General features: G+C 32.7%; 1 protein-coding gene across 3 annotated transcripts in view; it reads right to left on the reverse strand.

Moving 5' to 3' along the window:
- CADM2 (cell adhesion molecule 2) overlaps positions 1-26,184 on the reverse strand; it is a 1,037,555-nt gene that overhangs the window by 299,224 nt on the left and 712,147 nt on the right. For 2 of the 3 annotated variants that reach the window (XM_036851521.1, XM_036851518.1), the window contains exon 2: positions 13,345-13,371. The exons of the other annotated variant lie outside the window; for it this stretch is intronic. In XM_036851521.1, the coding sequence (XP_036707416.1) occupies positions 13,345-13,371 (27 nt within the window). The remainder of the gene's footprint in view (positions 1-13,344; positions 13,372-26,184) is intronic. 3 annotated transcript variants of the gene reach the window in all.

Below are 26,184 nucleotides of genomic sequence, written 5' to 3' on the forward strand. Positions count from 1 at the left end.
TGTTAAAAAAAAAACCAAGAACAACTAGAATATACTTAATTAAGATGTGCAATCCCACTCCTGGGCATATATCCAGAGAAAACCATAATTCGAAAAGATACAGCACCCCAGTGTTCAATGCAGCACTATTTACAATAGCCAGGACATGGAAGCAATCTAAATGTCCACTGGCAGAGGAACGGATAAAGAAGTTGTGGTACATATATACAGTGGAATATCACTCAGCCATAAAAACAAAATAATGCCATTTGCAGAAATATGGATGGACCTAAAGATTGTCATAATGAGTGAAGTAAGTCAGACAGAGAAAGACAAATATCATACGATATCGCTTATATGTGGAATCTAAAAAAATGGTGCAAATGAACTTATTTACTGAACAGAAATAAATTCACAGATGTAGAAAACAATCTTATGGTTACCAGGATGGGAAAGAGGGGGGAGACAGATTGGGATTGACATATACACACTACTATATATAAAATAGATAACTAATAAGGACCTACTGTACAGCACATGGGACTCTACTCAATACTCTGCAATGACCTATATGGGAAAAGAATCTAAAAAGAGTGGATATATATATATGTATAACTGATTCATTTTGCTGAGCAGCAGAAACTAACACAACATTGTAAATCAACTATCATCCAATAAAAATTTTAAAAAATTAAAAATTAAAAAAATTTTTAAAAAAGATGTTATCTAATATTTTTCCAGTAAAACAATTTACAATTTTCCTTCACTTCTACTTCTATTCCACAATACAACATAAAGGTACTTTTCTATGGGCTGACAACAAGATAAGAACTGCCATTCTAGGTTTCTGCCTTTAGGTCTGCAGTGTTAATGACAATGAAGAGAAATGAAGAATAGTAAAGCATTTTAAACACTTTATAAATATTTAGACGCACTTATTTTATTCATGATTCAGTTTCAGGTTTTTTCTGCTAAATGCTTCAATTATATTCTTTTTTTTTTTTTTAAGTGTAAGTGCTTTTTTAAAAAATTAATTAATTTATTTATTTTTGGCTGTGGTGGGTCTTCGTTACTGCGTGTGGGCTTTCTCTAGTTGTAGCGAGCGGGGGCTACTCTTCATTGTGATGCGCGGGCTTCTTATTGTGATGGCTTCTCTTGTTGCAGAGAACAGGCTCTAGGCACGTGGGCTTCAGTGGTTGTGGTTCGTGGGCTCTAGAGTGCAGGCTCAGTAGTTGTGGCGCACGGGCTTAGTTGCTCCGCAGCATGTGGGATCTTCTGGGATGAGGGCTCGAACCTGTTTCCCCTGCACTGGCAGGCGGATTCTTAACCACTGCGCCACCAAGGAAGTCCCTCAACTATATTCTTGAAAGGATTTTCTATTCTCTCAAATCTGTCTGATGTTACCACTACCAATTTCTCTCTGATGTTACCACTAAACACTCTAGGCCAATATTTCTCCCTGGACTAGTGCAATTTCCCAGACAATTCAACCTGTCTCTTGTCATCCACAGTGATCTCTTCTAATTTGTTCTTCATGAGCATCCAGTAATCTCTTTCAAAGTATAAACATGAGAATATTCTACCATCCCCATTCCTATTTACTTTTAAAACCCCTAAATGGCTCTCCATTGTTCTTAGAATAGAAACAAACAAATCAAAAACAAACAAAAACCTCAAAACTCTGTAAGAGAAACTTCAAGGTACTGTGTGGAGTATTACATATAGAAGACTCCACCAAAAAACTGTTAGAACTAATGAAAAATTTCAGTAAAGTTGCAGTGTACAAAATCAATATACAAAAATCAGTTGAGTTTCTATATACCAACAAACTATCAGAAAGAGAAATTAAGAAAACAATTCAATTTACAATTGCATCAAAAAGAATAAAATACTTAGGAATAAATTTAACCAAGTAGGTGAAAGGTCTGTACATTGCAAATTGTGAGACACTGATGAAAGAAATTGAAGAGGACACAAATAAAAGGAAAGATATTTTGTGATCATGGATTGGAAGAATTAATACTGTTAAAATGTCCATATTACCTGAGGCAATCTACAGATTCAATGCAATCCATCTCAAAATTCCAATGGCATTTTTCTCAGAAATAGAACAAGCCATCCTAATCTCTGTATAGAACCACAAACGACCTTGAATAGCCAAATCAATCTTGAGAATGAAGAACAAAGCTGGAGTTATCATGTGTCCTGGTTTCAAAGTATATTACAAAGCTATAATAATCAAAACAGTATGGTACTGTCATTTAAATAAAAGAAAAAAGATGCATAGAAGAATGGAACAGAATGGAGACCCCAGAAATAAACTCATGCATATGCAATCAATTAATTTTTGACAAAGGAGCCAAGAATATACAACGGGAAAGGGCAGTCTCTTTAATAAATGGTGTTGGGAAAACTGGACAGTTACATGCAAAAGAATGAAACTGGACCCCTGTCTTATACCATACACAAAAATCAACTCAAAATGGATTAAATACTTGAATGTAAGACCTGAAACCATAAAACTCCTGGAAGAAAACACAGGAGGTAAGCTCCTAGACATTGGTCTTAATAAAGATATTTTTGATTTGATATTCTTTCTCACTTTGACCCTGAATCCCATTGATTCCTCCACAGGAACTACAATTGGCTTTCTTTTAGTCTCCTGCTGTCATTCCCTTGACTTTGAATGTTCTTCCCTTTTTTCTTTGTATACTTAGTTCTAACTAGCTTTTCAGCTCTCTCCTGATCATCACTTCCTCCAAGAAGTCTTCCCCACAACCTTCTTTTACTAGGGTAAATGTTGCTGCAATCAGATAACATTACACCATTGTACCATTGTTTCACAGTAGCGAATTTGCATTCCTTCGGGTGAATATTTGATTAATCTCTGTATTTTATACTAAATGGCAATTACCAAGGTTCCCATTGATTCCACATTGCTAAATCCAATGGTAAATTCCCAGTTCTCATAGATCAAGAACACTTAACTCAGTTGAACACCACTGTCTTTTTGAAAATATTTTCTTCATTTATTTTCTTTTCTTCTTCTCTGAATCACTTGCATTTATCTCATTATGTGTGTGATCTCTTTAAGGGTTGAATACCTGAGAACTCAGTCCTGAGGTTTTTGTTTTCTACTCTCACTACACCCATGTCTTAGATGAGCTCATCCAATTTTATAGCTTTAAGTACTATCCATAGATAACAATTTCCAGATCTTTTATCTATGGTGTAGCACTTTCTCCTGAATTTCATATTCATATAGCCAATTTCTACTTGTCTTCTTTACTTGGATGCTGAAGAGGCATCTCCAACTTCACATATTTGAAACTGAATTCCCATTATTTTACCATGTTCCTCCCAAAGTCATCTCCATCTTGTAAATGTATCTGTCTTTTCAGTTTTTCAGGCAAAAACAAAAATAAATAAAACATGAAAATCATCATGCACTTCATCCTTTAGATCATGTCCCACTTCAGTCAGCAAATTCTACTAGATGTAATTTGCAAAGACCACTCTAATCACCTCCATTGCTATGACTCTAGTCCTGTTACTATGATCTGTCCCCTGACTTCTTGAAAAATCTTTCCAAGGGCAATCACTGCAGTCTATTTTCACCAGAGCATCCATACTGATCTTGCTACAATTATATCAGCACATGTCTCTCCTCTGCTCAAACTTCCAGTGGCTTTTCATCTCACTTGGAGCAAAACAAAAATCCTTATGACTTGGGTCCTCATTCTCTCTATGACCTTCTATCTTATCTACTATTCTAAGCTCAGGTTTGGCTAGCCACACAGGACTGTTGAATGTTCCTTGAATAAGCTAAGTATCTTACTGGCTTAAGTCCTTTTCTCTTGCTGATTCCTCTTGGAATGCTTCTCCCAGATATCCACACGGCTTGGTCCCTCAACATCAATTCTCTCCTCAAATGTCCCCTTTTTCTGATCTCCCTGTTCAAAATTAGAACCACCTCTCTACTTTTCCAAGCATTCCTGTCTCACTCTTCTGCTTTATTGTTTCTTCAAAACACCTACCACATTGTAACACACTACAGTGTATAACTTACTTTTTTTTTCACTGATATATTTGCAGCCATCCCTGACAATGTTGAATGAAGGAATGAATAAATGAATGAATGAATGAGTGAATGAGTAAAAGCCCCATGAAGAAAAAATAAGGAGTATATATACCTTTTTTTCTCCCCATTATATCTTAGCACAGTAAAGACATTCAATAAAAATGTATCAAATTAAGGAACATACTTGGTTTACTCTCTTTCCAAGGATGTTTGGTAAGATAAAGCAGAAAAGAAATATCATTACCGAATTTTTTTCCATGCACATAGATCATTGGCATGGGCTCAGAACAAGGGCACCTTTTATTCATTACTAAATATCAAGTTCCTGGCTCTGTGACTGTACCTTATTTATTTAATAAAGATTTACATCTAGATATTAGTTGGTTGTTTTAAAAGTACTTTCATATATTCTTTCGATCATTATTACTCTATGATGTAGGTAGTACTGATATGTTTACCCATACTTTACTGCTATGAAGAGGAAATAAGTAGTAGAATAGATACTAAAACTCAGGTACTCTGATAACCTCCAAAGCCTTTAACATTATACTTTGCTACTGATAAATATGTTGTATTACGCTGTCAGGTCAAAGGATTTTTTTCCATTGAAAACATATAACCATCACTCTATCTGACTTGAAATATAAACTTGAATTTATTTTTAGCGTAATTTAGCTGTTAGCCTTATAGCACTTGTTTGCAAATGCCCCTAAATGTCTAACTGTTACACACTGATCACTGTATTTCTCCTTATTATAGACTTTTTCTGTTTAGAAACCTGTAAGAAGCCACAAACCTTGGTATTTTAATTACAGCCCCTCTAAACCTCCACACAGGAGCTGTAGAATAAGTAAATACCAATTTTATTAACATAATAGAATGACATGAACCAACTGAATGAATGGAGTCCCAGAAGATACTGCCTTTTGGATGAGATGTGCTTTAGATAAAATAAAACGTACTATAATAATTTATTTATGATCGAAATGAGGACATAAACTTAAAGTAGCAATGTTTAGGGCTTCCCTGGTGGCGCAGTGGTTGAGAATCTGCCTGCCAATGCAGGGGACACGGGTTCGAGCCCTGGTCTGGGAAGATCCCACATGCCGCGGAGCAACTAGGCCCGTGAGCCACAATTGCTGAGCCTGCGCGTCTGGAGCCTGTGCTCCGCAACAAGAGAGGCCGCGATAGTGAGAGGCCCGTGCACCACGATGAAGAGTGGCCCCCGCTTGCCACAACTAGAGAAAGCCCTCGCACAGAAACGAAGACTCAACACAGCCATAAATAAATGAATAAAATTAAAAAACAAAAACAAACAAAAAAAACTTTAAAGTAGCAATGTTTAAAGTAATTTCTAATTGCTGTACAAAGCTGTACTCTGTTTTGGTGGCAAATGAGTTATGTTTATGCACATGTCCACAGGAAAGCTCAAGACTGTATTTGCATTTCAAGAAGAAAGGAGAGGGGAAAATGAAGCTTCATTAAATCAGGTAAAAAATAATATTCTTTCAGATTTGCAAATAGAGTATCTAGAGCTGTCTTTCCATCCTGACCCATACTAGTTTGTAATGTGTCACATGAAGAGGGACAGTTACACAGCAGCAAATACTGAGATACTCCACAGAGCAAATACAGTTAAAATCCCTGTACACTGAGAAGTAAAATCAGAAACCAGGTCAAATGAAGATGCAGTTTAAAAACAAGTAAAATTATCTACATTTTGACGCACTGACTCATCTTACAGTAAAATTTTCATGAAAATACTTTTTAACCCTGTTACCCTCTTCTGAGTAAAACATTTTATATTAGTTATGCCTAAATCTTTTCTAGACCATTACTCATCTGATTGAAAAACAAATTACCTCCTCAGTTTCCCAGGAAGGAATAAGTGAGGTTAACATATGGTGAATGAATGAGAAACCCAGAAGAAAAAAGAATTTAAAAAAAAAGAATGAGAAACAACAAAAGTGTACTGGGAGAATATTTTTTTCACCAATATACTCAACAATGTAGGCCCAATTAATTTGTTCCTGATAACAACTCATTACAATTTTACTTTACTTCCATACCTAGCCCCAGTCCTACCTGGGTGGATGGGACCTAGGTAAATGCATTTAAACAAATGATTAAGATTAAATGAATTCTAACATTGATCAACCTGGTATCTTTAGAGGCTTTAATAGATTAAAAGTTTGAACTCAGTAGTCAGTATCTCAGACTTGGAATTGTTGCCCTGCCTCTTACTCATTTTGTTAACTTAAAGAAATTTCTTAACACTTTGCATCATTTTCCTCACTGTACAAAAGGATAATAATAGTCCCTATCTCAAATAGCTTTATGAGGACTAAATTAGAAAACATATATAAAATGTTTAGTGTAATGCCTGGCATATAGTAAACATTCAAGAAATATTAGCTGTTATAATTATTGTTATCTACTTTTTTAAAAGTTAGAAAAAGGTTGCAGTAGTAACTTATATTTTTAAAGCATTATTGTACCATCATATATAGCAACATCTTCAGCAATTTTCCTAGAGAAGTGAGATAAACTAGAACGTGGATTAAGAAAGCAATCTTAATGCTCAACATCACTAATCATTAGAGAAACGCAAATCAAAACTACAAAGAGGTATCACCTCACACCAGTCAGAATGGCCATCATTTAAAAGTTCACAAATAACAAATGTTGGAGAGGGTGTGGAGAAAAGGAAACCCTCATACACTGTTGGTGGGAATGTAAACTGGTGCAGCCATTATGGAGAATAGTATGGAGGTTCCTCAAAAAACTAAAAATAGAGTTGCCATATGATCCTGCAATCCCACTCCTGGGCATATATCTGGAGAAAGCTCTAATTCAAAAAGATACATGCACCCCAGTGTTCATTGCAGAACTATTTACAATAGCCAAGACATGGAAACAACCTAAATGTCCACTGACAGATGAATGGATAAAGAAGATGTGGTGCACACAAACACACACATACATACACACACACACACACACACACACAAATGGAATACTACTCAGCCATAAAGAAGAATGAAATAACGCCATTTGCAGCAACATGGATGAACCTAGACATTATCATACTAAGTGAAGTAAGTAAGAAAGAGAAAGACAAATACCATATGATATCACTTATATGTGGAATCTAAAATATGGCACAAATGAACTTATCTACAAGACAGAAACAGACTCTCAGACATAGAGAACAGACTTGTGGCTGCCAAGGGGGAAGGGGGGTGGGGGAGAAATTGACTGGGAGTTTCAGATTAGCAGATGCAAACTATTGTATATAGAATGAAAAAACAACAAGGTCCTACTGTATAGCACAGGGAACTATATTCAATATCCATAATGGAAAACCATAAACCATAATGGAAAAGAATATGAAAAAGAATGTATATATATGTATAACTGAATCACTTTGCTATACAGTGGGAATTAACACAACATTGTAAATCAACTATACTTCAATAAAATAAATTAAAAAAAAAAAGAAAACAATCTTAATCTTCTAAAAGGTACCACCTCAGGGCCTTTCACCTAGAACACTTAGTGAATATGTTATAGAAACACACCATGCTTTTAAATTTCCTTACATATTTCTATCATTCCCAACATATTTCCTCAGATCAGCCTAATGTGGGATAACAAACATAAGCTCCCATAATTGTCTCAAGTTATTTTCAATGAAGATTTTATAGCTATTATGCAAGAGTTTGAATAATTCCTTACATTTTTAAAATTAAAATCCAAACATAGCTTCAAGAAAAGGAGTTAAGGGATGTGTTCCACAAAAGTTATATATAGCCCTATTCCTCAATTTCTTCACTGATAATAAAAGCAAGTAATTTTTACATTTTAAGTATTATATAAACCTCTATATGACACAGTTTTTGTAATTTTTCTCTTTCTTTTGATATTGAGTTGAAATTCTTTAATGATACTATTTATACACTTTGGATTTTAATATTTAAATGTGAAGAAAGAAAAAATACATATATCTAGTGGATCCTTCACATTAAATTGTATGTGTTTATTTTAATGTTAGAATAAATGTAAACATACGAATGCCACCATGAAGATGAAATACAGTTCATACTCACAGAAAAGTTTTAGTTCTGGGACTTGTCTTTAACTACATGGTTTTTCGTTTTATTTTCTACAGACATTATTTAAATAATAGTAATGATGATAATAACAATAATAATAGATAAAATTTACTGAGTGTTTACTATGTGCCATCCCTTAGGTTAATATCCTTTTATACATTATCACATATAAATGTCACTACAGCTGAATGCTGAGTGAACATAATCAAATTATCCAGGTGTTCAAATGAAGTAAGTTGAAAAACCAGGATTTGATCCATGCAGTTCTGACTACAGAATGGAGCTTCTTAATATACAGTGTATATTATATAGTATAAACTGAAACATAGGTGACCCACTTAAGATAAAATCTCAGAATAGTTTGAAGCAATGCCTCAATTTCAATCTCTTATGTGCCTTTCAATTCACCTTTAAAAGATGTAATGTGATGGGAAACCTGGTATACTAAATTTCATATTTTGGTTGAACAGCAGACTTTTTATATTTATACCTAAATAAATAATTTATTTAATAATATTATGTATGACTATTACTTAAATACAGTTAACTGAAATAGTGATTCTTCTCATACCACATATATCTCAGTTTAGACTGCTGAGTGTCCTGCATTATCTTTAAATTCTTATATAATGTCAGAATAATTGTGTTAATTTTTATTTGAGCACTAAATTATGATTATCTGATTGAAAGGAATAGCTAAAGGCTGGTATTCTAGAAATGGCATAAAATGTTATCCCTATTATAGTTGTCAAATTTTGAATAAAAAATAAAGCCTACAAATCAGATTGAACAATAAAAATAAATTTACTGCATTAAACCTATTTAGAAATTGTGTATGATTCTGGAACAATATTATCAGTAAGATACATTTAGTCTATATATTTGTAATAGAGTGAAATAAAATCACTTTATACAAAGAAATTTTAGGAATACTCTAGGTTACCTTTTTCTCTATCTCTAAGTGGCAAAGCTTTGATGATCTTATTGATATCTGAATGTAGGATAGATTATAGAGTGTAGATATATGAATTCACTGTGTTATATGAAGGTAGGGTAGATTGTAGAGTGTTGAGAATTCAATCAGAAGACAAGTTAGAACTATTCCAGGCAAGCTCTGAGGAATGAGTGATTTGAAGAAGAGGGATCCATGGAAATGCTTCTATTCCCATAGTAAAATTAGGACATAATTAGGACAATAATTTTATTCCCATAAAATTAGGACAATTTGATAATTGACTGGTTAGGGTGCCATTAAGATGGAGGAGTTAAAGATATTTCCAATCTTTTAAACTAAGAAATTAGGTAAACATTTGTTCAAGAGAAGACATAACAAACCCTGAGAGCTCAAATTTACAAAGAAAAATAAGAGTTTCGGTTTTTAATATTCAGTTAGAAATGTTCAGCAGGGTGCCGGGAACATCAGATACGAGCTTAATAGTAAGAGCAAGTCTAGAAAAGTCATAACTGAAATGAACTCAGAAAAGTTTAGAGAAAGAAAACAATTATATTAATCAGTTCTCTTTTTGATTACAAGCAAGAGAAACCTATCTAGAAAGCTTAATGAAAAGACAGCTGTGTCAGAGACCCAAAGGGCAAGGATATAACAGAACCTTCTATTAGAACAAGGGACTTAAGCACCATGAGGGCACTCTCTTAACCTCTTAGTCTTTTACATTCCTGCTCATTCTTCTCTTATTTCTCAGTCTCAATTCATCTTCCTACTCAGTCTACATACGAAATTCACAGCCACAAAGTGTAACAAAATTTATTTCCCATCTCTCCTCCTTCCTGTTGCTCCTTTCTCACTTCTCAGTTTTAAGTTTCTAGGGGAGGAATTTGATCGAATCATTTGTCTTTCTCTTAACATTCAATAACGGTGAGGGAGGTTCGCTGTCGGTACTCAATAATGCACAAAATGGCTGCTTATAAAATTCTGTAGGAAGTGAAGGTCATCTCTCAAAAAAGGAAGTGGAGAGCTGCAACACTGTGAGAAGTGATCTCTTTAGGGGTCAAAGATTAACCTGAATGAAACCTATATTCCAGAACAAGATAGAAGAGGAGAGGGAAAGAAGGAGGCAAAGAGGAGTTAAAAGAAAATGAAACCTGTAACAGAGACACTGAAACAAGGGAAGTGGAAAATCAAAAGAAACATTATATTCAGCAGAAAAATGAGTAATTTGAGGATTGGGGAACCACCATTTCATTTGACAACTAAAGAATAATTGGCAAACTTCAGAATGACAGTTTCTACAAAATAAGGAATGAGTTACTACAATGATTTGATGAAATTCAAATAGTACATGTTTATATATTGCCCTTGGACACTGGTATAATAATCAATATTTTTTAAAAAAGAGAGGAAGAAAATTAGGGTAATTTTCTATGCCATTACTAGTAACTGCTAACTAACTCCTAGAGAATCCTTTTAATCTAACCACTCACAAATTGTTTAAGAGTTTAATAATTTTACTGGGAAGGTAATGTCAAATTTACCAGTCTATGGTTTCTCAAATGTAATCCTTTCTCCTTAACAAATATCACAGCACATACCTCTCTCCAATATTGCAGAAGTTCCCCACATTTGCATGATTCCGTAAGAATAAATGAATGAGCTGTTATCCTCTACAAAACTTCCCTGGGTTCCCTGGGATGTACTTTATTTGGGCCAGGAGAAATTTAGTATTTTTAAGCAATCTGCTCTTATATTATCTTGGGTTTTATTTTCCTCTTACCCACATTTTTTTTTTTTTTTCCTGTTTGAAGACCATTTGCCTTGACATAGAAATTGGACAATAAAAGCATTGGGTACTTCTCTCTATTGTCTACATAATATACATCTGTCTCAGTCATTAGAAATAAAATTTCAATTTCTACTTGAGGCATAGTTCATTTTAGAAAGTGTCATTTCTTATCTCTATAACACCTTGTAGATGCAAAACTACAGGCATAGGGTGAACTGTGTCCTAAAGCCCCCTGCAGGCTTCTACACAAGCGAAAAAAAAGAGATTCAAATAAAATGGATAGGTGTGGAACAACAGGGATGGCAACGTGGGCGTCCTAAATCGGACACATAAACATGTTTGTATCGCAAAATCCTAGCCAGCTTGAGTCCTGATGTGACTGTGCAGACAACTATAATATAATGTACGGCTGGATTCCTTCAGTGGTGAATTGGTTTCCTGTACTAATACTTTGTAACCTGTATATTGTAATTTGAATTATTGTCCATCGTTTTTTCAAGAATTATAAAGTGAACACAGATGTGATTATTATGAGAGGTTTTATGTAATCGAATGCAGTAATGACTCACGATCACTCCATCATCAAATTTAACTTCCTCCACTCTCATAAAACACAGGTCTTCTTCTTTTAAAAGGTGCCCTCACTATATGAAATAAACTATATTCATTCCTGCTTCTATACCTTTACTTATGCTTTCAAATTCCTTTTTCTATGTACTACTTTCTTCTATATATACTACCCATCCTTCAACAATCAGTTCAAGCCCCACCTGCCACATAAAGCATTCTCTGAGAACAAGGACTCCAACCTCAATATGTAAATCTTGCTAACTCCCTTTACACTCAAGTTCTATATCCCACAATTAACACATTATATTGTACATCGTTCTTAATTCTTCATTCCTAAAACTGCAAAATAATCTTTTATTATATAAATATATTTCATAAATATATACTCATTGTCAAGTAATTTCTTAATTGTTTCATGAGTGTATTTCTTTTGTCCACAGACAGAAAATTACTGTGGCAAGAATTGGCTAATTCTAGCACATTTATTGAAAAAGAGACTAGGCTAAGTGTGGAGGATTAAACAAAGGGTAACAAGAAATTTGCCATCTCATCTTTTATATTTTTAGTGTTTTATAAAACAAATACATTCCTAGGAAAATAGTAGTTGCACACTAAATGCTTAGCCTTATAAATAGGGATCAGTTAACACTCCAAACATAAATCTATGTATAGTGTTAAAACTAGCTGTAAAACTACAACCTGGGGGAGGGCAGGGCTGGAGGGGAAGGAATAATAGAGAAGGGTGGCCTTGTGGTAGATCTGAATATGAGAAATGGAGAAAGACAAAACCACCTGGTTATTTCTCCTGAGCACATAGATGAAGATATTAGGCAGGGCAATATTGAATAATGAAGAGTCAGAAATTCTCCACAAAGAAGAGGCCCGTTTGTGAGAAGCAAAATGAAGCTAGCATTGTTTAAAATGCTAGTAGCAGCAGGAAGTTTACTTGTTGTTTTACATATTTTACTTAACTCTCACAACAACCTTTTGAATTATTTACTGTTTTTCACACTCTGTAGATGAGGCAACTGAAGATAACAGATATATGACCAATAAGGTTATTACAGTGTTGCTGTATAAAAATAAATGAAAGAGAAAAAAATATATATATATTTGCTATATAAGGAGAAAACATTTAAAAAATATATAGATTGTTCTAGAGAACATGAAATTGAAACACATAAACTATAAACCTATGACACTATCATAGATATCATATATATATACACATTATATATACACACACACACACACACACACACACATGTTTGAATTCTTTTAGAAACCATAAAGACTTTGACACATCAAGCCAAAAGTCTTTTTCTTTCAGGGGGACATTCTGGCATTAGACAAGCACATCCTCTCTCATGAAAATGTATTTTCAGGATTCTAGCAAATGAAATTTAATACAACTAGGAAACGGATAAAAAAAGCCATAAATAGAAAACTGGAGTTTAATAAAGGATAAAATTTTCTTTTCACATAATTCTATGAAGGCATGTTCAGTTTTGAGACTTTCCATCAGCTTTATTTTATGCTGTATTTTTTTCCAGTTCACAATTTTATCAAGGAAACTAAGGTCAACAGGCAAAATGTTAGGCATAAAAGCACCTTATTCCACTTGGAATAAAGTTGGAAATAAAACAAGAAAATAAACTCACAGATAATCATGGAAACACAGACATATATCAGAAACTGAATAATTAAAATGATATATATTTGTATTTGTAGAAATTTACAATATCTACACACTGAACTGGTATTATCACGAACAGAACTAGCTCTATCATTTGAGAGGACGCACAAGACTAAGCAGAAAACAATCATGGTAAATCATGCAGAATGGACAATAGCTCACCTTTAACTTTATTCTTTGAAGCAGACGCTGGTACCAAGATTGCACAAGAAGAAGAGAACAAACACATTAGATTATTAGGCAGAGTCTCTAATAAGTAAAAGAGATATGTTATCACTATTAGTTAAAGTCTAAAATGATATTCTTATGATTACACCATCAATGCACTTTAGATGAATAGGACTTGTAACAAAGAGAATGACAATTGGTTATATTTTGTTAGTATATGATTAAAGTCCTTGAAAAAGAAAGAGTAAAACAGATAGGAGCCACAGAGTGCAAATACCAAACACCACAAGGCACAAAATTCTTTTTTAAAACTGTGTATCTTTCTTTCTCTTTGTCTTTTTTAACTCTAAAGTTTAGTTAATAATTCAATTAAAAATACTAATATAAAGTTTAAATATATTTCATTTTATTTAACAATTCAAATGTAATCTATAATGTTTGGATAAATCACAAGGGCCGTTCACTTGCACTTACTGAGTGCTTACTTAAATGCCAGAGAGAGTTGAGTACTTTCCATACATCTTCCACTTAACCACCTCAAGAAGTAAGTTTTGTTATTATTGCCTCACAGACGTGAAAACTGTAACTTAGAAAAGTTACATTACTTGCTGACTATGGGACAGCTGGAAATAAGCAAATTTGGGATTTGATCCTAGGTGTGTCTGAACCTAAAATCTGTGCTCTAAGATACTACCTTACACTATTGGGATTTACGGCACCGAGTCACCAACTGGATTGCGAATATCAGGTCTATAAAGCCAAATCAAAATTTCATGATTCATTAAACTTCAGTTATTTGGTACTTGGTTGATCACATAGCTATGAAACTAGAAAACTCCATTACTTTGAATGGCATTATTTTCATTAAGAAGTAGAAATTTAAGTTTATTATATCTATTGGTAAACACTTTGGGGCAGAAGTAAACTGAATGAGGAAACTAGAACAGTCCTGACAGGAGAATTCTTTACTCAAAGGAAAACTTCTAGACAAAATGCATAATTAGATACCCCAAATATTTTGAAGTAATATGTTCTATTTTGATTTAAATATTTAAAAAGGAAGATTGACAGAGGAAGGCGTGCTTTTTCATTCTCTAAATGATGTCAAAGATGAAGTGGTCCATCCCCTAACTGGGAAATAGGCAGTCTCTAGCCTGCATACTGACTCCAGTGAAGTTTAACTTAGATTTTAGACTGAGTGCTTATGAACTGCAAATGGTAACTTTTAATTTACACTTTCTTCTTTCAAGTTATTTAGAGCTAAAGAAAAATTTCTAGCAAGTCTAGATACATGCCAGATTACTCACACAGAATTTCATTTTTATCCACAATCACAAACACTATCTTTTATTGTATTTATCTTCTGCTAGCTCATAAAAAATGTACATCATATTTTTTAAATAATAAATTTTTTAAAATAAAACCATATTAAGTAAAAGCAAAATTATTTCAGGAAACCTTGCTTAAGTCCTTACAAAAACCCATTCAAACTCTGTTTATTCCACAGCTTTAAAATGAAGGTAAGTGGTTGGAGAGGGAGAATGTTCACAATACTGTTATGAATATAATGTAAACTAACTTTCTTTTAAAAAGCAAAGACCCAAAATTAAACTACCAGCTGTTTTTGTGATATTGTTACTGTGATATAACAATTCATGGCAAAATTTGTCACCCATTAGAGTCCCTAAAATATTTAATGTTAAAACTTAAACTTTAAAAGTCATTTACCAGGAAATTTTGCTCCTACTTAATGAATTAAATACTTCTATTTTTTTGCTTATTTTTATTACAAATTGACAAATGCCAAAAAATAAGAGGTGACATAGATTAAAAAAAAACCAATAGCTCATCCTTCTCCAAAGGCTGCTACTGAAATAATCAATATTAACAGTTTGCTAATGTTATAAAAATATATTTTGCTATTCTTATAAAAAACAATAACATATATACTTTGTGTATTTTGTTTCCATAAACAGGATCATACTATACACAGTTCTTTGCAGTCTGTTTTTCCCTCATCTTCCAGGTTAATACATGGAGTTCTAACTCACTAATTTTAATAGTTGTATATTTTTCTATAGTGTGTATGAAGTATGGGACTATTTCCCTATTGATAGAAAATCAGGTTGCTTTTAGGTTTGTTTTCTTGTTGTTGCTTGTTTACTGCTAATAACAATGCTGCAATACACATCCTGTGTCATATCCCTTTTATACCGAACTGGTGTTTTGTTTCTGACGGGCAGATTCCCAGGGTTTTTTTCATATTTCTATCCAGAAAACCACTGACAAAGATGAAGACCTTAGATATTGCTGATGGAAGTGTTGAGAAAGCTTGGATAAAAATATGCAAGTATATTAAATGCTCTAAAATAAGAGAAAACCAGCGAAAAGAAAAAAAGGAGAGAAACAGAAGTACAGAATCTAGTGCTCCAGATGACTGCTATACTGCAACCTCCTTGGATCTTTTAAACCACAAGCTGTTTCGTTTAACTTTTCTTAATATTTGTTTTTCAGTTAAAAATTCAGTTTTTAATTCCTTGGTAGAATTTTAGAAGATTTCAGAATTCTAATCATTAGGAATTATTTTCATCTTTTGTGTTGTTTTTAAGACTACACAAAGCTGACTTATTTTTAGATTATGCAAAAATATTATTTCACTCAATTTCAAAGAAAATATTTCAATGTATCAGTATATTAAATTGTTCACATGAAAAGAAATTTTACTTAAAATTCAAAGTTATCACTTAATAGTTTTAGCACAAATTCAAAGAAAAATTGCCAAAAGCTTTAGAAATTTTTGAGACAATAGTATCAAATGTGTTAACAGATACAACTAGTCTTTTACAAAAATTCATCTTTTTTATTAAAAATTAGTGAAATAAAAATAGAGAAGGCAATCTTTACATTTCTCAGTGGGATGGAGATGAATTATTGAAAGTTCTCAAACATTACATGATGGTAGATGATTTTACTCTTAGATTATTGGGTAGATACCAAAATAAACTAGAAAGGAAAACAAAAGCTCTATGTCTGTTTCTGTGTGTGTTCAGGCAGCTAATACTAGACTAGGCTGGTTAATATAACTGGAAAGCGGCCAGGCTACCAGGCTTATTAGCCCAATTATAATTCTCTGCATATTCAATAAAAGAAGCCAAGATGACAGCAATACTGTCATAAATGTCATGTTCAATACTTGTAAGATTTTCCATTGTCAGCACAGTCCAATTATAAGTCAATTGTAAAGTGCACACTGCATACCACCGAAAAGTGACTGAAAATTATCTTAAAAATACAATTTTAGCGGTTCATAGTTAAAATGAAAAGAAAGGAAGTAAAGGTACTTTGACCTGAGAAAAGTTTTAGATATGACATTAACATTTCTTCACCTTTATAATAAAGGCAGCAAGTTGTAACTGTAACATTATAGTTGTTCACACTTTTTTCCAGAGATGGTCAGTTATAATATTAAATTTGTAACTGCTAATAACTCTGATATTAATAATGTGAAAATTTATGTATGTAATTTTTGAAGAAAAATCATGTGAATAATAACAGAAATACCAGAGCTATTTACATATGAATGCTGAATAGTTAGTGAATATTAAGCATTATATTAACGAGGTTTATCTCTGAAAACTCCAATACAGATGATTAAAAAGTAAAAATATAATTAATTGATTATGTCACCAATTAGTTAATTAGTTCACTGAATTATTCAAGTGTCTGTCTATTTGAAAGGTATCACTAATAATTCTGCAAAGAATTGGTGAATCTAAAACAGTGTTTCTCAAAATGAAGTACAGGCACTACAAGTAGGGCATGAGGGCATTCTCAGAGGAGATGAGATAAATTTTACCTACCTCATAATTTGTATGACCTAGCCACATTTTCCTTGTTCTTTTAATTTCTACTCCTAATTTTAAGATTTATGTCATAACAAAATGGTGATATGTTTTATTAGTATTTGTAATGTATGGATAATGTAGAACATACTGGATTTGTAGTTGCCTTTAGAAGTGTTTGCTGAAAAGTTACTTAGCAATAAAACATTTCGGAAATAGCAAAGACATTACTGGAATTTATTCACAGAGAGCTAATACTAAAGCATTGTGGATCTTTTTATTTTAATATTATGTAGGCTTTTTTTGAAAACTTTGGTATTTTAGCCTAGTGTCATTTACTCATCTTTCCGTAAACAAATTTATAGATAAGGGACTGTCGTTTCTTAATAGAGAAGCAATAAACTTAGCAAGTACTGACATTCCAAGGAGACAGAGGTTCCTGACATCTGCAACTTCATACTCAGATATATTTTGTGTTCCTCCTGCCCCAAATTTAATCTATAATGAAACAAAACAAAACAAACCCATTGCCATTGATAGACACTGCACAATAAAAATTTTTTAAATATGAAAGTTACTCTTATAGACATGTGCAAATTATAATAATAAGAGAGACTATATTGCCACTACTTTCTAGAAGAAATACAATGGAAACTAAGAGATCTAAAATACTACAAAACTGGGAGCCAGAGATGATAAGTGACTTTTTCTAGGTCACAAAGCTATTTGGTAGCAAAATTACAACCAAAACACTATGCTGAACATGTATATTTTAAAATCCACTATATCAAAATGCAATCATTAGATACAGTATAACAATGTAGTGCTAATTAATATCAGGAGAGTTTTATTCCTTTTTACAAAGGAGGAAATCAGACTGATTTTAAAAAGAAGTAGTACTACATCTAATTTATCAGATACTTACCACGGTATTACAGTCTTTTCAAGATATGGAAATTAAAATAATTGCATTTCAGGGCTAGATAACCACCTATATTTCCTCCTTTTTCTCCAACTATCCAGTACAAAGTTAATAACATTCTTTCACTAATCACTTGAGATTTATTTAAAATAACATCTTTCTTAGCTATCAACTAACATCATCTAAACATGAGAATTTTCTTCTAAGGCTCGTTAGAAATGAAAATTTTAAAAAGTGTGACTTTAATTTCTTTCACAAGTTCTTCTTTCTTAATAACCACACAAATTTCACACTAGGAAAAATGTGTAAAAATGATGCTTGAGAAAGAAATGTTTGCTAAAAGAGATATACCCAAGAGTAACCAAATATTTGATGAGTGGAAATTTCTCCCAATACAAATACCCCAGCCAATAAATAAAGAGGAAATAATAGAACTCAAAAACCACTGTTCCACAATCTTTAATAAGTTCTTATACGTAGCTGCCTATGTATATACATAATGCTAACATCATTAAAAGGGAGAATTCCAGGCATTACATACCTTCTCCTGGAAGGACACAATACCATTTAAGTATTTCTGCAATATAATCAAATCTGGATAGAATTGTGCCTCTCCGTTGAACTTCCAATGTCCAGTATACACAGGAAACAAAAAAAAAATGCACTGTCAATGCAATTAGTCTAACCTTGAATATGGGAAACCACACACAAGGAATTTTGGTATTTGGTTCCTTTAGCAAATAGATATCAGGGATAAAAAATACCAATTGAAGGGGGAACCTAAGAGACATACCAAGCAAATGGCATGTGCAGACTACTTTGGATCCTGATTTGAGCCCTGGATATTTCACAATATTAAAGAATTGTTGTTAGTACTTAGGTGGAATAATAGTATTGTAAATATATTTTTTAAGTCATTATCTTTTCACAAAACTAAATATGAAAAATGACCAGCTGCCTGCAATTCCTTTTAAAATAATCTTGAAATGCATGTTGTTTATAATATTTTCTATTTTTATAGATGGTTGAAATTTCTGATACTAAAAAAAATATTTAAAATTATTTAAGTATCTAGGTTTATTTCTTGACATCAATGTTCCTATAATATGATTACATGTAATAGTGTATAAAACAGCACAGTACTGGCTATATACTGGTGTTTGTATTGAATGAGATTATCTTACGTGAGTAAATTTTTACTTGTATGTGCAAGGCAAACAAGCACCATTCAAATAATTTTGGTTTATGAAATTTAGTCTCTAAAATGTGGAACATAGTAATTTCCTCTATGAAATAACCATTTTGCTTCTGCAGAAATGAAACAGAAGTTTATTTTAAGCTTCTAACTACTTCATTCAACTGTATTTTGAGAATTAAGTAATCTATATAATTATTTCTTTCCCATGTTTCCTCACTCTATACAGACAGAATTAATTATATATATCAAAATAACTGTTATTTTGTATTAAGAATTTTTCTCTCCACTGTTTTTATGCTTCTAGCACTGATAGCTTACATGTAAAATATTTACACTACTTTATTCTATATTTCTTTTGCTGTCAAGAATCTCTTCAAACTTCATGAGTCACTACCAATTTATAAATTTCTTTTTCTTCTGCTGTATTCCATACTGCCCTGTAAGGCTTATGACTTTTACACTGATAAATATAGGGCGTTTTCAAGACTTTGTAAAAAAAAATTGGACTCAAACTCATGCCTCTAGAAGAGACTATAAAATAAATGCAAACCCTTAGATGTATCCATCATATATTATTATTAAAGCTTTGAGACACTACCAGAATAAAAGATTCTCAATAAATAAAGTACACGGGCATCATTTGAAGTTATATTTATGTCTGTGTTACTAAACCAGGAAGCTATCTTAGAAATAGCCTAAATCTATAATTGGAATAAAATAGAGCAATGGATATTAGTCTTCTATTATTCCCCAGATTCTCATTTGCTAATTTTGATGGATAAATTTAATATATATACCTTAGATTGTTGTTAATTACATAAAACTATTAGATTTGGGAAATGTTTTAAAAACAGAAACTAAGAAAACTAAATTCTAATGTCAGTGAGATTGGTCATATTTCCTATTTTCTAGATGCTGTAGTTATATTTTCAGTTTTTTCTATTAAATTACTATATTAATTAGAAATTTTATACTCAATAATTTATTTTAAAATATATTCCATTTTACTAGTTTAAACATATGCTAAGTAAATGATATTTTTATGTCCATAAATAGTAATGGTAAAATAGTAAAGCAACTGTATATGCATGTTGAAAACTTTCTGAGCCATCAAAGTTCTCCAATTGTCATGTAGAACCAATAATGGTATGGTATCTACCAATAAGAGTTCACATTCTAAGGCAGATGGTGACCTGAGAAAATTAGTAGACACAAACATTCTCTCCGTGTGTCTGTGTGTGTATGCATATATATATGTGTATGTATATATATATATGTGTGTATGTATATGTACACAGAATACAATATTATGTAATTACTTTGTATAATCACATGCATATGTAACAGTTTACTCAGTTCATATTATACCATTGGTAATTATTACTTTTTATTTTTATTTAGAAAGAATAACTGGACTCTGTACTAGTGTTGAGAATGGTTTCAATCAGAGAACCGTAGTAGCACCTAGTAAACACATTTATTGACTGATAACACTTTTGCAATCATTATAATAGATGACTGGGATTCACTGATGTAAAGGAAGAGAATTCATACCACCTGGAATTTACATGGACCCCAAGAGTTTACAGCTTGGGCTTAAGGAGGGTAGTGACAGGAAATGGGTCAAGGGGCAGAAACAGAAAAAATATTTGACAGAAATAATCAAATGTTTTCATGAGATTATTTTGAGAAGATGTATAAATAGAGGTGTGAAACTCAGCACCATGTGCTGATTTGGCCTACAGCATTCAAGTAAATACTCATGAAGTAAACGTGAACTCAATGTACCCTAACTCCTAATTACCAGATAATGGGTTAATTCTGGAAAAGCTGTGCAAATAGAGAACGTGGTTAGGAATAACTTAAGGGAATCTATCTAATCTGCTTCAGTGTAGAGCAGGTAACTTGTTCAATTTTCAAGGGATCCAAAGGCAATCATTTCAGTGGGCCGGCAAAGTCAAGCTTCTCCATGCATAAGAGTATGATCAAGAAATACTTGGTTTTACCCTCTAGTGAATCATCCCAGTGAGGAGCTCAAGCAAAGTGAAAGGTGACCCCCAGAATGTTGTGCATCAGACATTGCTGCTTCTCTGATCTCATCCTGACTCATACATCAGGAAGGGTCATGATTGCCTAAAATTAAGTCATCCACACTAAAAAGAGTTCAGACCCAGAATACACACACTTAACATACATTCATATTTAAGGCATGCTAATTTTAAGGAGCACTTAGATGCCTATTTCTAGTACATCACTTCTATAAATCAAGCGCAGGGAATGTGATCATTTAGACATGTCAGTTTCAAATTCTTCAGATATGATCTCTGGTAGTTTTTACTGTAATATTATGCAATTAAGACTTTCTGACACATAGATGTTAATTTACTTACAGTCATAATGAGTGAGAGGAGAACTTTCATTACTGATTCAACAGTAAATAGGTAGGTAAGACTGGGATGTTGATATTTGGTTCCTGTGTGTATTATGGAGAACCTCAATGGCATCTTCTCTTCCTATGTTTCTCTGCTTTTGCCTTTTAACACTTTTATCTTATATTGATATAGTCAGTACTTTCTGTATAATTTATTTTGCAGGAAAATTTCATTAGGTGCTATGTTACTCTCTTGATCAACAGATGGATCAATATATACTATTATTCTACTTTGACTGATATAGTAATACTAATCATAACATGAATTTTAGAGTATGGTTTGAAAGATATGATTAACATTTTATTTAAGGCATAACAACAAATGTTGAGCAATTGAAGATCTACTTTGACTACATCTTAATTTGAAATCCACCAGAATAAGACCAACATAGATGACATTTCTCAGAGACATGATGAGGGTCTCACAACTCTATTTTAAGACACACAAAAAAAGAAAAGGAAATGTACCATAATCTGGACCACTTCAGGAATTTTAGATACTTTTAAAAATGTATTTTAAAAGTTATTTTGAAATTATTACATAAATGAAGTAAAAAAAACAACATGCCCCAAATTTGTGTGTCAAATACAGTCTTAATAAACATGAATAGTAATTGCAAAAAAGACTGCTATGATCTGGACTATACATATTTTCATCTGAGTCAAATATTCTCTGAATGGAGTATTACAACTATCATTATTTCAATATTTGGAGGGAGGAATCTTCCAAACATAGTTTACCTCAATTGGTAAATGCCAATAGGTAATATTAATTGGGTCATATGGAGATAAAATGGAAAAATGGTCTTAGGTGTTCAATTTCAGAAAATCTAGTTGGTGTACCTTGTACCATCTTCTGCACATCAGTTTGGGTAAACTTTATTTAGTTTATAATTAACTCTAACCAAAGGAGTATCTTGGGACAAAGTTACTTCTAAGAGTGTGTTATTAAAATACGATGGCAAAATGTCAGAGGGAGTTGCATAGAGATGAAAATCCTTGTAATTACAAAATACATAATTACAATGTACTAAACAAGCCACTTTGTATTTCACATATAGAAGCAAATCAGGTTACAAATATCTTAGAATGTCATGAATGGTCATCTCTAGATTAGTGCAAAATGTTAGGAGAAAGGCTAGATGAAAAAGGCTAGATGAAAAATACAAAATAAAGATCTAGATTTCAAGATCCACTTAAGAAAACTATATTATTTTATATTTATCTTAGATTCAAGCAGTTTAAAATAATAGCCAAAACACTGCCCTTTGAAGTGAGCCTTGTCCCTGAAGAGAGAGACAAAATACATTTTGATGAAGACAAGTACACAGGAATATGTTCCGGATCCTCATTTTCCTGGTACCTACCTCAGATTGCTACTGAGAGCAAGTGGGTAGATTATGTCATACTGTGCTACAGGTAAATTAGCTGCTAGTTTGAGATTGTAAGATAATGCTCAGTTGGTGAATAATACGTTCATTTTACATATCAAATACTGCTAGTTTAAATCTGTATCTGTAAGATAATCATAATGATATAAACAGTTTATATTTTAATAAATACCTAACTGTTAAAGAAGATCATAGTTATTAACATTATTTTTTTTAAGCTGGTACATTTTACTTTGAAGTCTGCAATAGCCACATTCACAATGAAAAAGTGATAATAATTTTAGCACTAATATCTTATGTGATCTCTTTGAATGAAAGATATATTCAAACACACCAACTGGGTCTAGAATGTAAATTTGAAAAGATAAGAAACCTACAACAACAACTTCATTGAATCAAATTGAAAATGAATTCTTAAAACAAGAAAGCTTTCTTTACAGACAATACTTTATCCTAAATTTTGTAGGGTTGATATTAGCAAATCTCACACTTAAAGTAACAATGCTTTTTTAAAGTTTCCATATCTATCACTGCATAGGATTCACAAAGAAACCCTGAGATCAGACACTGTTAATTCCAGATTGTAGATGTGGAAATTAAGGCCTGAGGGACAGTACAAGATCTTCTCAGTACTAACTAGCTACTTAGGAGGGGAATCGAGAAGGTTCTGAATCTTCCAATTCCCAGCACAGGGACTTTTCCCTTACATTGTACAACCTGACTTTAGTACCCATGTACTGATTCTTCTTATCTATGGAACAATAATCCATCTACCCAGGAAAGAAATATTCCTGTCATGATGCTATTTTCATAATTCCACAAATAATTTTATATGTACACATTAATAAACATATTGAGAAGTCCCAACAGTTTATAGGAAAATATATTTTAGAAAGAAAACAAAATAAAGTCAGTTCTCAGGATTTTAAAATAGTCAAACTGTAAGTAAATTTATTCAGGTTGTCTGCATTTGAATCTACTGTTAAGCCTAAACTCCCACCTGGGATGATTTCAGAGACTCAGAGAATCTCAGAGTTAGATGCTACCTTTAAAGATTATGTGGTCTAACCTTCTTTGCAGCACTGATTATCAAATACTGTGAACTCTGAATAGAGGGGACATCTATTCAGCAGCATAAACTGCAACTGTTCATTAATTTTAAAACTCTAAAGCATTACTTAAAAATTCATATGAGCAAATTACAACTGAGCCTTTTGACTCACTCTCTGAAAACTAGGTCTGAACATGAGTCACTTCCCTGTGCCAGCAGAAAGCCAATAGAAGATCCCTAAATAAGATGTTTTGCTTAAAATGTAACCAGTATTAAACTTCCCTCAATATTTCAAATTTCAAAATAATTTTGAAGTTACAGTCCTTTATAAAAACTTGGAGCAATATAAGTAAGATATATGCATTGTTCCATTTAGGAGATACAGTGTGAGGGTAATTCAAGATAATCTAACATCCACTTATTGAGCACGCCCTATAAATTACAGGGATGCTAATGCTCTGAAACAAAGAATTTGATTAATACAAGATCCCTGTCCTCAGAGATCTTATCATGTAGAAAAAGAAACAAATATGTCAACAAGTAATTGAGAGGAATGTAAACATAAAACTAGGCTATGCCACTAGTAGTGGGATTAAGTTATAGAAAAATCAACTCACCAGCTGGTTGGAAAGCTGGTTGGAAACCTGAAAAAGGAGAGGAGAGAGGATTTCCCAGGCAGCTGCATCAGTGCAAAAGTATAAAGGAAAGGACCATCACGGTGTTGGTGGAAGGAGGGTTTTTAGCTTGCTTTGCTACGAAGCAGGAATGGAAACTGTATGTTCTGTTAATGTGCCCTACCCACTTCTACACATCATCTATGTGCACTGCTCCTTTCCTTCCAATAGACCCAATGGTGGAAGGAGTAAGGAAGGGTTGGGCATCAGATTGCATTTCTAAGAGATCAACTTAGCTAGAGTACGCAGGTGACACGCTTTACAGGTTCTAGAACACTTAACATTTAAAGGAAGTGTTCACATGCATGCAGGCAGTTACAGCATACGTTGACACTGGCAACACTCCTCCTCCTCCTCCTTAAAACCTCATAAAGCCTCCTCTTCAAATAGATTTATGAATAATGTGAACTAAATAATTCATGGGATTGCAGATGCCAGTCCAAATAGCCTCTTCTTTTTCAAGGTTTCAGTTTGTAGAATTGTGATCAAAAGCCTTCATCAGTCATGATAGTCACATTTGTCCTCACTCCAAACAAACCATATTTGCATGTGAATGTTTTTCATTGAAATGAGATACATAATATGCCAGCCAAGGCCCAACTAAAAGGCATTTTATGTCATTTAAATTCAGTCAAATTAAAGGCTGAATGCAACCTAAAAGGTCTACTCTCGGAACAGTAATTTGACATATCATAAATAAGAACCATTTTTTGTTAGCGTAGGTTCAGCACTTGTCAGAAAATTGTACACAGCCATATTAACAAAGTGCCGCCTCTTAGGGAGAAATAAACTGTAAGGAAAACCTTGTATGTAAAGCAACAAAACACACAGTGTAATACAGTGTCACTGGTTCAAAGCTGACATTTTTCACTGGAATCTACAGAAGAGGATAGAAAATATTGTAACCTTCTTGAATGCCAAGAGATTGTCAAAAATAACTTTTTTGTTTAAAATTTAAATAAAAATTATGTTTAGGAACACGGGAGTATACTGATCGCCATTTAGTTTAGAACAAGTGGCTTTAACTCATCAACTTAATTCTTAGTCTTAGTAAGAACTGGAAACACTGGTAAAATTATAAACTAAAAAGCCAAAATTGAGTTGAAAAATATCAAATGTTTGGAAACATTGTAATGCGTTTTTAAAGGCCTCGGTGAGCTAAATTTTTACTAAAGATTATGAACAGATGTTACAACTAATTTTCTAGTTCTCATTGACTAATAGAAAATATCACTGAGTTAAATTTACTGAGAGATTTTTACATGAAAATTGATAATTGCATTAGGCAAAAGGTTAGAATCCAAGGCTAGAGAGAGCTTGTTGTA

This window comes from Balaenoptera musculus, chromosome 4 (genome assembly GCF_009873245.2).
Source record: "Balaenoptera musculus isolate JJ_BM4_2016_0621 chromosome 4, mBalMus1.pri.v3, whole genome shotgun sequence".
In the NCBI taxonomy this organism is placed as follows: domain Eukaryota; kingdom Metazoa; phylum Chordata; class Mammalia; order Artiodactyla; family Balaenopteridae; genus Balaenoptera; species Balaenoptera musculus.